This window comes from Bombyx mori, chromosome 26 (genome assembly GCF_030269925.1).
Source record: "Bombyx mori chromosome 26, ASM3026992v2".
Classification (NCBI taxonomy): domain Eukaryota; kingdom Metazoa; phylum Arthropoda; class Insecta; order Lepidoptera; family Bombycidae; genus Bombyx; species Bombyx mori.
The window spans coordinates 215,068-232,451 of record NC_085132.1 but is presented as its reverse complement, the minus strand read 5'-3'; the positions used below and the strand labels follow the sequence as shown (position 1 = coordinate 232,451).

At 39.2% G+C, this 17,384-nt stretch overlaps 2 protein-coding genes across 4 annotated transcripts in view; one reads left to right on the top strand and one right to left on the bottom strand.

Annotated features, from left to right (window-relative positions):
• The first annotated feature begins 1,062 nt into the window (after window positions 1–1,062).
• Window positions 1,063–14,197, top strand: LOC101744104 (fibronectin type 3 and ankyrin repeat domains protein 1). The gene is made up of 9 exons (XM_038020589.2): window positions 1,063–1,235; window positions 1,733–1,930; window positions 4,425–4,739; window positions 7,386–7,512; window positions 8,538–8,628; window positions 11,746–11,894; window positions 12,396–12,534; window positions 13,167–13,287; window positions 13,753–14,197. Exons 2-9 carry the CDS (start codon window positions 1,740–1,742, stop codon window positions 13,877–13,879), a joined length of 1,260 nt encoding a protein of 419 aa, XP_037876517.1. The 5' UTR covers window positions 1,063–1,235; window positions 1,733–1,739; the 3' UTR covers window positions 13,880–14,197.
• The window catches only part of LOC101743955 (protein Skeletor, isoforms B/C), a 61,072-nt gene continuing 57,867 nt past the window's right edge, over window positions 14,180–17,384 (bottom strand). The window contains exons 14-15 of one of the 3 annotated variants that reach the window (XM_012696209.4): window positions 16,710–16,841; window positions 14,180–16,614 (exon numbers count right to left, since the gene is read on the bottom strand). In XM_012696209.4, the coding sequence (XP_012551663.2) occupies window positions 16,612–16,614; window positions 16,710–16,841 (135 nt within the window). In that variant the 3' untranslated portion in view covers window positions 14,180–16,611. Of the gene's footprint in view, window positions 16,842–17,384 lie in introns of all 3 variants that reach the window. The other 2 variants (XM_038020587.2, XM_012696208.4) reach the window with 2 other exon arrangements.

The window sequence follows — 17,384 nt, the reverse complement described above, 5'->3', positions numbered from 1 at the left end:
TAACACCAGTCTTTAAGTAGGCGAAAGCTTTCAAATAATGCAATTGGAATTTCGAATAGTAATATTATTTGATGATCTAACTCGCAAACCGTTTAGGATGAGATGCTTTTAGCGTCATCCTCGTTCACCTACTTACACAATACGCTAGAACTACTATGTTTATCGATGAAACAAAAAGATTAGCCAAATAAAAAAAAGGAAAATTAATTCCAAACACACTCACTTAAAAGTTTGTGAAATAAAACCTCAAAAAAAATTATTTGGGTCGACACGAGCAGCGCCCGCCTCGCGACCATTTGTTACGGAGCTTTTTCAACTTTTTTTGTTTCACGAACACGGGAGCCATTTCGTATGCGTACTGTGCGGGCGGCAAAAACATAATTCGGTTATTCGAAATGCAAAAAATCATGCAAAATTGTTATTTTGATATAATTTTATATTTTTAGCTTTCGTGGGCTCGCCGGGCGGTAGGCAAGCTCATGAACTAGAGAACTAGAAACAGCAGCGGCTCGCGGAAATAAAGACCTGCGTTACCGATTAAGGGAGATTTCCTTCTGACATTCAAGAAATAGTAAATAATCATAATATCAGAGGCAATAACCCAAGGTTCTCTTCTGTGTAATGAGCGTCGGCAATCTTCGAGACAAGAACTAGGAATATCAGAACCTCAATGCTGAATTTCTTCAACGAGGACCCTCATTTCGATCGGGATTCGAGCACGTAGCACGCCCTGCCTATTTCTGCCGTGAAGCAGTAATGCGTTTCGGTTTGAAGGGTGGGGCAGCCGTTGTAGCTATACTGAGATCTTAGAACTTATATCTCAAGGTGGGTGGGGCATTTACGTTGTAGATGTCCATGGGCACCAGTAACCACTTAACACCAGGTGGGCTGTGAGCTCGACTACACATCTAAGCAATTAAAAAAAAAACATAGCCACCGCCTCACTCAGGTCCCTAACACAATTGAATAATAATATTAAATAAATAGTCTTCTGATAACTTAAGGTTTACGCATGTTCAAACACTTGTACACAATATCTAAGCAACAGATAACAACTAAGTATTGATCTAACATCTCTGCGAATTCACATCGTACACTGAGAGATAGAACTTACGAACAATTAACAAGTTCTGTGAATTATTAATCATTTAGTATCGGCTCAGCATCGGCTCAGTGTTGGCTGTCGGCGGATAGACTTCAATTGGAACAAGATTGCGCGTCGATTCCAAACACAAGTACGTAACTTTAACCGAAAGCAAAATCTATTTATGAATGACTCAATTTGCCTGCTGTGGCCTTGGATGTCTCAATTGTTTCATTTGGAAATTGAAAAAGTATAATTTTTAATAGATGAAGTTTGATTTTAAGTAGACCTTAAATAGTTACTGAATTCATAAACAACACAACCTCAATCGCCTCGTAATGTATATTTTTATTACATACTAACTGACCCAGCGGACTATAAATAAAAGACCTAAACTTTTGTATAAAATAAATTTAAAAGAATTAAAAGGAATCCGTCCGACGGGGGCACATCAAGGGAAAAACAAAATTGTTATTTTTATTTAATTCCAAGCACTTTCATATTTATTTACCTTTTAAACTTCCACAAATAATTCAAGACCAAAATTAGCCAAATCGGTCCAGCCGTTCTCGAGTTTTAGCGAGACTAACGAACAGCAATTCATTTTTATATCTATAGATAACGTATATTTATCTTAATTTCATTCAGTTCACAGATGTCTCTTCAACACTATCTGATACAACAGTTCACGAGCTGGAAGCCACCAGCGCCAGAAGTATTGAACAGAAGCAAGGGCGATATTACACTATGCTGGGACAAGCTCGAGCCATTTCAATTTCTGACTAAATATTTCCTCTACAGAGTGGAAAAGAATAACAAGATCCCGAAATGGACTGTTGTGTACAGGTTAATTAAATATAGACAATTATTTTGAGCTAAGGTGCTACTATTTTTGGCCATCCGTAGGAAGTCTTGAATTAATAGGTTGGGAAAAAAGTCTTTTCGCATTACAGTACCTATGTATGAACTTGTAATAAAATCTCTTTGACTATACTATTTGTACCTGGCTGGTTTTGGTATCATTAAAAGTTTAAATTTTAAAGAAGATTATTCCAAATTCAAATTAAGAAAATGTTTGATTTTTATTTATTTTTCGTACTGTCAAGATGAGTATAATACTCGGCAAACTTCTTGAGCATTAGTTGACGTAGTGGGGGTAAGTTCGCGCATCGTACAATTACGTACAAAAATGTTATTAAGTTATTAAAAACAACATAATATGTATTTATTTATATATTTATTAGTACATGAACAAAAAATAAAAGTTAATAATTGTAGTAATTTAATCTAGGGGTAAAATAGATATTCCTTCCATTAGGTCAAAACTAGAGCTGGTGCCAGGTCTTGGATCAGCTGAAGCTGAGCTGGTATTTGTAATTGTTTTTTCGCTATCATAATCATGACCATCATCATCATCACTACTTTCTTCATCCGTGTCGCAATCATCGTCAGCAAAAATTACAAACTCATCAGTGACCAAATCTACCACATGATCACTTTTTACATACTCCGCCTCAATCTCTTTTATCTTTTAACATAATCTACCCCATTCCGGAGCACCCATCGCCGCGACCTTTTCCTTCACTAGCTCTATTGCTTTGCCAGTGCTCCAGTTGACATTTTTGCTACTGACATACCCTTTAATAGCTGCCCAAGCCATTTCAATTGGGTTGAGGTCTGGATGGTATGGAGGTAAGCGAAGCACTGAATGGTTGTGGTTTGATAAAATTTTATCAATGCTGTATATTTTGTGTTGTTCCGTATGTGCTTTAATCAAGCTAAAAAGCTGGGGTTTCAACATGTTTTCATCGTATGGAATTTCTTTTTCTTGTAACCATTTCTTCATATAGACTTTTTTGGCATTGGCAGTTGGGGCGGGGTCAGACTGTTTATTGTGATATGACGCATTGTCGACTACTAAAACGGAATTTGGTGGCAGATTTGGTAGCAATTGACAACGCAGCCATTTTTCGTAGTTCAAATAGTTCATGTTATCGTGGTAGTCACCAGATTTTGTGCCAGCTTTAAACAAAAGAAGGGCATTGGGAACAAATCCATCTTCGGAGCCAGCATGCACTATTACTACACGCTGTCCTTTCGAAATTGGTTTTTTTAAACCCCCAGTTGATCCATCTGACCACGACATACCACTTGCATGTGATGAGTCGACATAGGACTCATCGGTGTACACTATCGGTCTTCCTTCTTGCCTATATTTAATTATTTTTTGGAGATATTCGATCCTTAGTAGTCGAATATTACTTTTTTAAATTAATAGCTTCCGATTATTTTCTGTTCTTTTCCATCTGAAGCCTAGCTCTTTCATAATTCGTCGTAAACTTCGTTCCGAGCCATTAAAATTTATATCTTCTTTCAATTTTTTACGAAGTCTATCGACGGTAGGAAGTTCGCTGTTTGTTATGTGATAATTATGAATACATCTTTTTATTGCAGATTGGTCGAAACTATCAATTCCGGTAACTTTCTTCTTCCCTGATCTTTTTTTACCTGGAGTACGAAACACGGCGAGCAAGTTAGAGCCCTTCGCTTCATTAATAATACGCCTAACAGTACTGACTGATGTTTTTGTTGCCTCTGAAGTCTCTTTTACCGTTTCCATATCATTATTTCCCTGCTTTTTAAGAAAGCAATATACGTCGTACACCATTTTTCTAGCTTGTCTTTTTAATACTACACCAGTTTGACGTGGCATAGTATATTTTTTATAAAAAATCAAGAAACACTCAACAAATAGCAATAACAACAAAATCAACAAACAATAATAATTATAACAAATAACTTCAATGATTAATATTAATAGACTTTTCACTGTACGCAAGCGTACTTTTGGGACCAAGCGGAACGAGGGCGGGGTGCGGGACGCAAGGTTCGACTGATCTACCAAATTCTACCAATAACGCGCTCGATACGATTTCCCCTGCCGTCGCGCCTCACCCTCACCACCAAAGTGATCTAAAATTCGGTTCTGCGCAGTCAAGGTCATTTGCTCACGAAGTTTGCCGGTTACTATACATACTTTAGTTAAAGGTAAATAAACTATATTAAAAAATGTTGTGAATTTTCTTAAAAAATGCGAAGAGACTTTTTCCCCAACTAACTAGTTACCTCAAAATTAGTAGCTTGTGCAACAAAGTTAAGACAACTGTATTATATTTATTCAGGTTAACCGGTGTAAAATAGCCCCAATTGATATCGCCGGATCGCTAAATTGTTGAACTGGTTGCAAAAATAAAACCAACTGCGACTGTAATGGCGGTGGTACACAGGCTAATACTAACCACTAATTACTACAAATAACTTTTGTAATCCTTTTCCTCAGCGGCGGTAAATCAACCAAAACTATAGAGAACTTGGCTCCAAGACATCCTCATAAGTTTAGAATAAAAGTTATAATTAAAACAGAAACAGTACCAAGTTTGGCTGAGAAAGCACTCGAACATTTTGTCAACGAACAGGCCATTTACGAGCATTGCCATAAACACATTGAAAATGGAATCAACACTTACCAAGAGGGTTTTGATATGAGAAATAATATTGATTCTGCTAATGATGAAGATATGAAGAACGGTAAAGTCGAAATTGCTAAAGCAGGCTCTTCAAATGCAAATGGTGATACAGTGAGAGAAGAAGAAAGGTAAGAAAGCTGAATATTATGGAAATAAAGCACTGTATGAATGATTTTTTATTTATTTTTTATTGCTTTGATGGATGGACGAGCTCACAGCCCAGCTGATGTTAAGTAGTTACTGGAGCCCATAGACATCTACAACGTAAATACGCCACCCACCTCGAGATATAAGTTCTAAGGTCTCAGTATAGTTACGACGGCTACCCCACCCTTCGAACCGAAACGCATTACTGCTTCACGGCGGAAATAGGCGGAGTGGTGGTACCTACTCGTGCGGACTCCCAAGAGGTCCTACCACCAGTGATTACGCAAATTATAATTTTGCGGGTTTGATTTTTATTACACGATGTTATTCCTTTACCGTGGAAGTCAATCGTGAACATTTGTTAAGTACGTATTTCATCAGAAAAATTAGTACTCGCCTGCGGGATTCGAACACCGGTGCATCGTTTCATACAAATGCACCGGACGTCTTATCCTTTAGGCCACGACGACTATAATAATAGCAGCATGAGTTGACTCGTGGGACGAATAAGAAACGCGCAAGTAACGGGTAAGTATCTCCCCGCTGCCTATTTCTGCCGCGTTCGGTCCAGTTTGAGGGTTGATCATAAAGTAGCCGTTATATCATCCAAATTTAGATTTCGACCTTATGTCCAAAGGTAGACAGTAGCTTTCATCTAATTTGTGATGCTAACCAATCCGGTATTATCTATATATTAATACGTGAAGCAAAAACTTTGTATCCCTTTTTGCGCTGGAGGTTGCATGGTCCAGACGGCTGGCCGATCCTTCGGCTGGTCGTAGGACCGTCGAGGCGATTCGCCCGGTCCTTGTGGATTGGGTGAATCGTGACAGAGGACGCCTCACTTTCCGGCTCACGCAGGTGCTCACTGGGCATGGTTGCTTCGGTGAGTTCCTGCACCGGATCGGAGCCGAGCCGACGGCAGAGTGCCACCATTGTGGTTGCGGCTTGGACACGGCGGAGCACACGCTCGTCGCCTGCCCCGCATGGGAGGGGTGGCGCCGTGTCCTCGTCGCAAAAATAGGAAACGACTTGTCGTTGCCGAGTGTTGTGGCATCGATGCTCGGCGACGACGAGTCGTGGAAGGCGATGCTCGACTTCTGCGAGTGCACCATCTCGCAGAAGGAGGCGGCGGGGCGCGTGAGAGACACGCAAGCCCGCCGCCGTCGAGCGGGGGCCAGGGAGGCGGATCTCGCCCAAGCCCTGGCCCTCTAAGTGTTTCGGGTCCCCTTCATATGTCGGTCTGGGGACAGGCGAAGGGGGCCTAAGAAGACGACGTGCAAGCTGCTCTGCACGCGTTTTACGCAAGAGCATCCGGGTGATGGAAGGCCGGCTATCCTCGACCCACGCTGGTTCTGACCCAGCGGGGTATTCCGTAGGATAGACCATTCTAACCGGCGCCATCTAGGCGGGCTCTGGATAGCCTGCCGACCGAGAGGGCTGGTGGTCGTGGCGCCGACGACCGCCGGTCCGGCGTCCCGAGGGGAAGGGTGATGGGAGAGATGTGCTCCGCACTAAACGCTTCACTTTCCCCCCTTTGCCTTTTCATGGGTTCTGTCTCATGCGAGGTTCGGACGCGGGTTGTTGAGCGACAGGAGGTTTTAGTCAGTTCGACTCCGACATGCCCCGCCTTCCATCCCCAGGGGAGGGCGGAAGTCCGGCGATTTCCTCCTGACCAAAAAATTTTGCGCAAATTGCGCGGACGGAGGAGTATGAAAATTTCCACACTTATAGAGAATATAGAGAAGAAGTGCACAATGCTAATTTTTTTTTTAAATAATGCATAAAATATACATTAAATCAATAAAGAAAACATTACACACACTACATACCATGTATTTGACGCACACACGCATGCATACTATTTATTGTCAAACTTTTGTTCTTGGCGTCTGTTGTCAAATTGAGATTAAATATTGCTTGTCTTTGTTAATATTTTTTATAGTGTAGTCTTGGCGGAATTCGTGATTATAGAAGTATAAAATACAATCATAATAGTGTACAAACTTACAATTCCAATTAATTATAGTCGAATTTCGACTATCGCGGGACCTCTAGTATTCATTAGAACGGTAATTAGCAAACATTAATGAAAGTAAAATGATTGGCAATGAAGCACTAGATAGTTTACTGATCTGTTCGTTTGTACTGCTGTAAGTCTGAGCTAATCAAGAATCATTCGCAAATAATTACCTTATTTTCCTTTAGTTTGATAGACACCGACTCGTCTTCATTCATTTATTAACAAGCTACTAAACAAATAATCGCTGTTACAGTCAAAACGCTACCGCCACACTATAGTCAAAACCACTAATGCTTAATATGAATAGGATAATATATACTATGTGTATGTGCATTACTATAATTCTCATGTTGTATTTGTTATTTTAGCTGTTCTACACACACTCACATCACTTTTAATTATTATTCTCATAATCCTCTCGCAGGTCTGCTGGAAGTGATTTCTTAAAGAAATAAGAGTGCCTTTGTACATAATTTTCCTATTACTCTGTACTATGTCTTCTTTTTTGTGTGTACATAAATAAATAATAAAATAATAAATAAAAATATTTACTGAAATGAGCCACAGAGCCCATCACTAACATAAACTCTTTTATAACTTTGAGCATGAACAATATGAAGATGAAGTGGCTGGAGTCCCAGTGGTCAGAGGAAACCTGGACGAACACGGACACCGACGGCACGTCTGCCGTCTGCTTTGCGATGGCCGTCAGATGCGGGTACTTGAAACAGGTGACTTTATGATGAAGAAAAGAGACGCAAGGGACCTAATTGTTATCATGGAATACTATTATTTAATTTTATTTCCCATTATTTCAGTCACTGCGTCCTACTGGCTCTGCCAACCCTAGGGACAGGCTTCCATGCGTTGCCCTCTTCAAAATAGTCTCGTAAAGCCTCGTATGAAGAAAAACAGACTTTGTTCATTGACCCAACTAAAAACTTTATTCCCATATTCGTAAATGGGCTCAAGTACTCACCGAAGGTGACCTATATCTCAGGGTCAAATATCCACCTTAGAATATGAGGTCAAAATCTTAATAAAAAGCAGAACGTCGGAGTCCTTTGCGGCAGAAACAGGCGGACGATGGATGAGTGAACATGTCCTGCCACTAGCTATTAAATGATCACAGCTTTTGAAGTCGTCGTGGCCTAACGGATAAGACGTCCAGTGCATTCGTGTTAAGCGATGCACCGGTGTTCGAATCCCGCAGGCGGGTACCAATTTTTCTAATGAAATACGTACTCAACAAATGTTCACGATTGACTTCCACGGTGAAGGAATAACATAGTGTAATAAAAATGAAACCTGCAAAATTATAATTTGCGTAATTACTGGTGGTAGGCCCTCTTGTGAGTCCACGCGGGTAGGTACCACCGTCCTTCCCATTTCTACCGTGAAGCAGTAACGCGTTTCGGTTTGAAGGGTGGGGCAGCCGTTGTAACTATACTTGAGACCTTAGAACTTGTATCTCAAGGTGGGTGGCGCATTTACGCTGTGGATGTCTATTGGCTCCAGTACTACTTAACACCAGGTGGGCTGTGAGCTCGTCCACCCATCTAAGCATTAAAAAAAAACCTGTGTTTAATCACAGCGGACGTTAATACCACCATCGTAGTTCAGCGATGATATTCAAATATGAAATGCAACCGAATTGACGCTACACAAATTAGTTTCTGATATTTAACTTTTAATGTTTTCGTGGCTTTGCTCAATCATAATCTATTTATACATAAAATGTAACTTTATTGTTCAGGTGCAAAATATGTTGGAGGAGCGGCCCGGTCTCATCAACATTGTCAACTCCAATAATGGATATACTCCGCTAGCTACTGCTGTCAGACAAGGTAACTATGTATATAGGTAGGTTTATTTTTTGTATTGCTTAGATGGTTGGTCGAGCTCACAGCCCACCTGGTGTTAAGTGGTTACTGGAGCCCATAGACATCTAAAACGTAAATGCGCCACACACGTCTCAGTATAGTTACAACGGCTGCCCCACCCTTCAAACCGAAACGCATTACTGCTTCACGGCAGAAATAGGCAGGGTGGTGGTACCTACCCGTGCGAACTCATAAGAGGTCCTACCACCAGTAAAGAAGTAGTAGTAGCTTTCTATATATTAAGTTGCCTTGGCCTAACGAAGAAATTTGGTAATACAGGGTGTAATATTAGTTTGAACCCGAGGAAATATTGCAAGCTACCTTTCATTCCACCCACGGAATAGATAAATAAGGTTGGAATGGTAATGTAGGCGGGGCAAGCGTGCCACAGTTATGATTATACAAACATAACTCGACCGATTCTTTCATTCACCGCGTTTAGTGCGCTTTGGAGTACTTGGACGAACATATCTCCGCTTTATAATGCCGTGTTGTACAATTATAACTTGTAAAACAAAAAGTCAGACCTCAAGTATAGAGCGAGGAGGTATATCTTTCGATCGGTAAGTTGAAATTACCATTTAATTACCAGATTATTTGTCTAAAACATAAAAATGTACTGAGCATTATGAAATTCCAAACATTAACAATATTATTGCAACAAGTTATAAATAGCATACATTGCGCGATGTGTACTCGCCCAATGCACGCAATGACCAAGTCCGGTTCCAATGTACTACATGCATTGCGTTCTCTACACTTCAATCTTTGAAATTTCGGCCTTTGCCCCGAGTGGACGGCGCTAGTTTGTCGATAGTGAGGTGACCATGTGGTGAAATAAAATAATCGACAGAATTCTCGACTATATTTACATTTGACATGGATAATTTTTGTATTATTTTATATTTAATTAATGATACCTAGTATATTCTTAGTGAGACGTATTTTGAGTAAAATAAATATGTATTATTATTATTGAATTATTATCATTGAATTAATTTGAAGGTATAATATAAAGAGACATGTAGACCTCTCATTTACGGGTATTTACTATATTGTCTAAGATTTATTAAAATATAAGTAAAATGCTATTTGACTTATGCATTAAATTAAAATTTTTAGGTTTCCTAAAGAACCTAACGCCAGGGAACAATGGATTGACGTGACAGGTAGAGGAAGCTGGAGACAAAGACGAGTACTATTTGCTCTAAACATTTTACTGAAAATGATTTTACCATAAAACACTTTGTTTTGAAAAATTCATTTGCAATAGTTTCATTCAATAGCAAGCGCCAACTGCTTAACAAATACGTTTTATTCCAGGGACAGTGATTATTTGTAATTAATAAAAGTAAAATAGTTTTTTTTCAATATTTATTTCGTGTTTCATTTTTCCCCTTTCATTCATCAGATAATTTATCGTTAAAGAATATCGGTTTTATCAAGCACTAGCGTGTATGAACATTTTTATTGCCTTTTTGCGTGTGTGAGTGTGTATGCCTACAGGAGTTTTGTGCTAGTTTGCGAACGAATCTCTGCCCTGAGATTTATGTGTGGGTGTTTTTGTTGTGTGCGAAATACTTGTAATGACAGTATGTGTATGTGCAGAAATTAAAATAGTGGGGATGAAGCGGCGACACTGGTTCTAATACAAAATTATAGCAAAGGCCTTTCCAACCTTATTTATCTATTCCGTGATTCCACCGCTCAGCACGGGTCTGTGCCGACTCCATATGAGTTGTAGTACATGCGAGCGGAACCACAGCCGGAAAATTCCATAAATTAAAATCAACTAAAGATTTCTCCCACCACCAGGTTTTTTAAGTATTCTTCCTTTATGAACGACTAGCAGTTCGCTCCGGCTTCGCTCGGGTCTTTAACAAACTCTTTAACAACAAAACAAAAGCCATTGAGCAAATTGAGTCAGGGCTTCCCTGTACACGATATTTGACTTTGTTTTATTTTATAAAATACCTATTGTGCATAATTATAATAGTTTAGACACATGCTGTCGCGACACTTTTTGTAAATAATAATGTGTTCTACAATTTTGTGCATTATTTTATTCTATCATCAATAGTTTTCGCAGCGCACGCGATCTAAAGTATATTTTAGGTAGTTTTTGTACACCTTGGGTTACGTTATTGGTGTTTTAGTAAGGATTCCTAATTTTTGTTAAAACAGAATATAGCCTATGTCACTCGGAGATAGTGTAGCTTCCAAATAGTGAAAGAATTTTTCAAATCGGTTCAGTAGTTTCGGAGCCTATTCAATACAAACAAATCTTTCCTCTTTATAATATTAGTAAAATTAGGCTAACTTTCCTAGTATGAGTTTATGTTCATAAAATAATAAGTCGTTACCAAGGAACTGGCCGCTTTACAATTCTGGCCAATTGAAACGTCATTTATGTTTGTCGAGCAATGAAACTACTACTAAATTCAAATAAATTTAATTTAAAAATATGGATTTTTTTTAAATTAATTCACTTACTTATTGATAAGTGTTTTGTTTTCACTGGATTTATATTCCTTTCGTCGACATGGACACGATAAAAATACGAGTAGTTGTGGAATAACAGTTCCGTCTCAAACGGACGTACGACTCGTCGTTAGTGTTCACACTTCTGAATTAGAAAGCTATGATTTAGAAAATGCAGTGTGGGCGCCCAGAAACTAAAGTCAAAACGACGAATACGTCGACAATGGTGAAGAAGCTGACGATACACAATCTACTGTTAGCAGTGTAACAATATTGGTTCAGCTCTATCAAATTGACACGGCAAAAACTTGATAAGTTGGTGCCGCACGATAACGCATTGGGGTATGCCTGGCATTGCTTAACAACACACAGAAAATATCACAAGGCAGGCAGAAATGCATTGATACCCTGGGTGCATGTTTTAAATAATAGAAATAAATAATATTTATAAGTGGCAAAGTTTAAGTATTAAAGCGGATCTTGGCACTAGACCAGGAAAACGCTAGGAAGAAGAAGAAACATCAATACTTATAAAACAATGACTTTAACTTTCTGTAAAGCAATTAATATAATATAGCCTAATATTTTAATATGTTTCAGGAGATATAAACACGATCCGCCTGCTTCTATTGTCTGGTGCTGATCTAGAGCAACCCTCGGCCGCAGGTCTGACCCCTCTCCACCTCGCTGTGCTCGCGGGGAACGTAGAGCTCACTGAACTGCTTATTGATAGAGGGGCTGATTTTCATGTAAGAAAGCTTAAATAATTATTGAAGTAGACAGATACGCAAGCTCATGATGAAGAAGGCGTTTGGCAATTACCTGAGCCGATAGACCAGCATTTCTCAAAGTGGGCGATAACGCTCCCTTGTGGGCGCTGCAGGCCTAAAGGGGGGGCGGTAAGAGACTCAAAAAAAAGGGGGCGATGTGTAGAAGCTTAGGAGGCGATTTGTAATTTCATCTAGGAGGACATCGACTGAGCTCTCGCTATGGTGATTTTTAAGTAGGTGAAAAAATAGGGGCGCTAACAAATAATTTATTCTCAAAGTGGACAGCAGAAAAAATAAGTTTGGGAACCACCCCTGCGATAGACAAATCAAAATTTAAATTTTCCTGAAACATAACGTCAAAGTTGTAACGTGCCAATTTGGGTTTTGAAATCAAACCTAGATAAATATGACAAGTGGGTACAGCTACGGTACCTCTACAACAACTAAGAGTGTTTGATACTTCCGTGTAAGTGTTTTCAGGCTCGAGACTGGAACGGGATGCGCATAGAACACTACGCAGTCGACTCGTGTGATCTAGGTATGATCAGATATGTCTTCGACAAAGGAGGTGATGTCTCCGTTGAGGACAACAATGGCTGGACCCCGCTTTTTAGAGCGTGTTAGTGAGTTATTGTAAAGCAGTCCGCATATTTTACTGGCGTGGATCAAACCGTACAAGTAGTTTTAATTGTGTCTCCGGGCAGCGAGCACCGCAGCAAACAGATATTAATACCCAGGACACACAAACATTATTACATACATGTACACTAACGTACAATTCAATAGTGTACATATAGTAACTGATTCTAGAAAATATGATGCTCCAGTCAAGTTATTACGTAACGTTATCTGTACATATAAATAAAATTGGAGTGTCTATTTGTAATATTGAAATAACCGCTTTTTACTACATGCATATGAATATATATATATATATATACGGTACATACACCAAAATAACATTTTTTACAATTTTTGTCTGTCTGTCTATCTGTCTGTTTGTTCCGGCTAATAACTGGAACGATTGGACCGATTTTGACGGGACTTTCATTGGTAGGTAGCTGATGATATAAGGAGTACCTTAGGCTACTTTTTTAGACAAGCTTCGCCCCACGGCGTCACCCGCGGTACGACAATAACTGCAGGTAACATCGCGAGACTCCGCTATTAATAATAAAATTTAATGTTTCCAAAGCGAAGCGAGAGCGGGTCGCTAATTATAATCACTTCAAAAAGGATGTCTCATTTCAGTATGTCAAGGAGCCAAATCAAGCGTCATCGAAGAACTGGTGGCGCGCGGCAGTGATGTCAATCTGAAGGACAGAGCCGGACTACCGCTCGCCTCCGTCGCTAAAATACTCAAGAACAGATAGTAAGTTTTAGTTTCGGGTAAAAGAAAGAGACAAACATTATATGAGAAATTTAATCAATCTTCCGTATATATTTTATAGCTATATGTACTTCTGCTGGAAGCGGCGCCGGCGGTTAGAACAGAGCGTGATAATCGAGCACGCGATTTATTAAACGTCAATTATTTATTTTTACTTTAAAGATTTTGTATCCAGATTGTGGCTATACTAAAGTATTATTTACGAGTAAGATTATATTTGAACAAGTGTGAACGTGAGTTATTGTGTATAGCAACTGCGTGAAATAAGTATAATTACTAACGTGTGAACATAAGCTTTGTCTTAATTTTATGCAAGTTGTTAAATAAAATTAATCAACTTAAATTTAATTTCTTAGGCCTTATTCATGTTCATGTTTTCTTTATTTCAAAAACTATCAAAGGTTTGAATCATGCGTACATTTACACTTTCTTCTACATTTTTTTTAGTGGTCAAAATCGAGATTCCATCTTGCGTCTCGTGGATTGCAACTATCCTCACGAGAAGGCGCAGGCGAACTTCACTAGACTCACAAAAAAAGTTTACAACATCCACTCGATGCTCAAGTTGCTTTGAACAAAGTTTCACAGGAAAGTTACTTAAAGGTGAAAGTGTGGAGTTTCTGAAGAATCTTGACTTGAGTCAACTTTTATATTCCATAATCTCATTGCCTAAGCGATAATTCCATCGTGACTGTTCAAGGGGGACAGCTGAAGTTTACGAAGTAGCAATATAGACCTCTACTGTGAACATGGACAATTAAAACAACCCAGAAAAAGAGCTGACTACCTCTAAGCCTATGTATGTATATACTAAAGTAAATATGCTTGTATTATATGTGATTATCAGGGATAATTAAAATGAAAATACAATAAATATACCAATGAAATAAAACTATGTTTATTTAAATCTAAAAATATTTACAACAAAATAAAATTAAAAACTAACAGAGTATTGAATTGCACGGTGCGTGCTATAGTGGTAACGAGTTTGCTTTAATTTTCATTTAATATAAGAAAGCCACTTAATAACGCGGTGCTAGAAAATATAAAGTCGCTTGAATCGCGTCCCACAGCCAAAACCCTCAGTCAGAAGTTCAAATGCATGTAATGGCAAGGCTTAATTTAAGTGAATAAATAGTTTATTAAGTAACAATCTAAAAGCGTATAATCCGCGTCGCTATTAATACTACGAGTATACTGATACATTGCAGTCTCATTTTGTACCCCGATGAAGGAACACTCTCATAGTCTATTTGGTTCATAGGTAAACTGTGACCGTTCGTTGGCTTTTGTTCCACAGCTTCACCTTTCTCGAAGTGAGTCGCCTTTGTATCTCGTTTGCTTCTCTTCTCGTCCTCTTCGTCTTCGTATTCTTCTTCTTCTTCAAACTCTTCTCCATCCTCTGTAACTTCGTGTTTCTCACTCCCATGTGCTACTAAGTCTTCGACGTCGGATTTCTCAGGTTTATGTAGATTGACAAGTTTTAAGTGAGTTGTTTTAACATCATCTGATGAACCACTTTTAAAATTTGAACTTGAGCTTTTGATGATATCTGCAGCAACTGGTGGTGGGATTTCTCCTTTGAATGGACCGAATTGTGGGGTTTTTAAAAGTAGTTCACTATTTGCAGGCAACTTAGCCGAGAATTTTGTTGTTGTTTTATTGAGATTTGGAACACTAGTTAAAGTATCTGCGGAAACTGTCTTACCATCATACGTAGTAAATGTCTGTTCGTTCATTGATAATTTTTGGGAGTGCTCTTTTGGTAATTTTGGATCTGGTGGTAAATAGTGCGGGCTCACTCGATTCGATTCCATAACCATATCTGTGGGTACATCTTTTGCCATATTCTTCTTACCGAACAGTGCATTCAGTTCACTTTCTTTTTTGACGTAGACAGGATGAGGTCTATCTTCTTTAGCGTGGTTTTTCGGAAACACTTCTTTGGTCCGATCGTTAGTGGGGAGGAGATGGTCTGGAGGTGAAGGAATGAACATTGGCTCGAATGTTTCAGTCATTTTTTCACTAGGTACTTTATGATTTGCAATGGGCTGTGGCGATTCTTCATAATCTTCTTCGACATTTGTGTCTTCCCTTCTGTTTGAATTACCATCATATTCTGCTATTCTATCTTCGCCCGCCATTAACGGTTCTCGAATTATTGGTTTGAATCCACTTTCAACAACAATAGAATCAGGTTTGAATCCAGTATTCATTGCCGGAGGTAGAGTAGAAGAGTCAACAGATTCTCCAATAAAATCCGAAGACTTCATAACGTTTTGTGAAAGCAATTCATTTTCTAGTTTGACGCGAGGATTAGAAGTTTGGAAGAACTGGGGCTGTGGTGTTGGAGGTGTCCTTGTGACGTGTGGTTTGGTTTGAATCATTTGTTGGTCTAAAGGAACAGGGTGTTCCATAGGCTTCCCCAAAATTATTTGACCGGATTTATGATACGGTTGTGGTATGCTATGTTGAGCAATCGCGTCATTACTGCCGGGTAGAGTGATTTGACTTTTGACCACTTGGTTAACAATAATATCACTTTGCCCTACACTCAAAGTCTGCACTGGCAAGTGCATATTATTTGGACCGTGTTTATTGTTAGCCGTAATAGTAGATAAAGGAGTCTGCTGCGTCGGATTAGGGTCATTCTTGAGCAGATGCTGGTGTATCTGACCGAACGTAGGTTTATTAATATGAGGTGGTGAAAATGTCTTCATCGGCGGGACATTGGGGAGCAGAGGTCGATTTAACGGCATAGGCCTATTATTCGGCTGCTTATGGTTTGGCTGTGCAGATGGACTTGGCTTCTTCATTCCATGTGAATTGTGAGGATTTGGCATTGGTAATGGATAAGGATTGACTTTGTGATGCATAGGAGGCGGTCGACGTAATTTGATTTCCGGAGGAGCTGGCCTTCTAAAATGTGGTCTCATGTTTCCAACTACTCTATTAAGTCCTGTTGGTCTTAAGACACTTTGTAAAGTAAGCGGTTTTTGGTTTGGCGGAAGTAAATAGTTTTGAGGGGATTTCCCAGCCTCAACGAAATATTCATCTTCCTCTCTTATAGGTAGCTCGGGCATGAACATCTCCTTGACGTTCTCGTGTACCTGGTACTGGTGCACTTGCTGCGGGTGCGTCACGTTCTTTTTGATCTCATCCTTCATTTTACTCTCGAGGCTCTGTACTGTTTGTATAACCTCTTTGATTTGATTGTTGCTGATCGGCAATTCATACTCTTGTCCGTTTTTATACCGGTGTCTATCATCCCTGTATACTTCTCCCGTGAGCTCGCCATCTTTATAACTACTGAAATCGTTATAATTCATTTTCGTATGCATTATTTTTTCTAATTTTTTTCGCTGATCTAAGATATTGCCGTCAGGTGCGACCCTACTTTGTACCTGTATAGATTCCTGACTCTGCAGGTCATCAGGGAGCGCTAACGACTCAACAACGCGGCTCTCCTCAGCCTCTTCGACGTCACACTCGTCTAGCACATTAATCTTCCACCCGAGATGTCGGTGGGTGAAGCACTGTAACACGGGAAATTATATTAAGTAAATGTTTTGCATTTTTAAACAAACAAAACTATCACCGTCCATTATAATACAGATAACCCTGCTAGCTCATGCACCTAGAAGGCTTGGAAGGCTGAAACAGAAAAAAGATGAGAGATGTATGTGTAAATACATGCATACATATACATATATATATGTACATATGTATATACAAGGTGAGCGATAAGATAGATATAGTCATATGTCGTATCATATTCATTTTATAGAGACAAGGCTAATTGAACCGAGTACTGACGGGATGAAGGTAAAGAATACCAATGTCAATAAAACAAATACAACATACCGACGACCGCGAGGTGTAGAGGGCCTCGTAGAAAAAATGCCAGACAATGTTATGATACGGCAATTATAAAATATTAAATAATTAATAATATATCGTTAGGAATAAGATATGAGGATAGAGCAGCTTTCAGTCAACGAGTCATAGTTGGTTGACTTTATACACAGTATGCAGCGATCACATTCGATCATAAATGAAAATGTTTAAAACAAGATGAA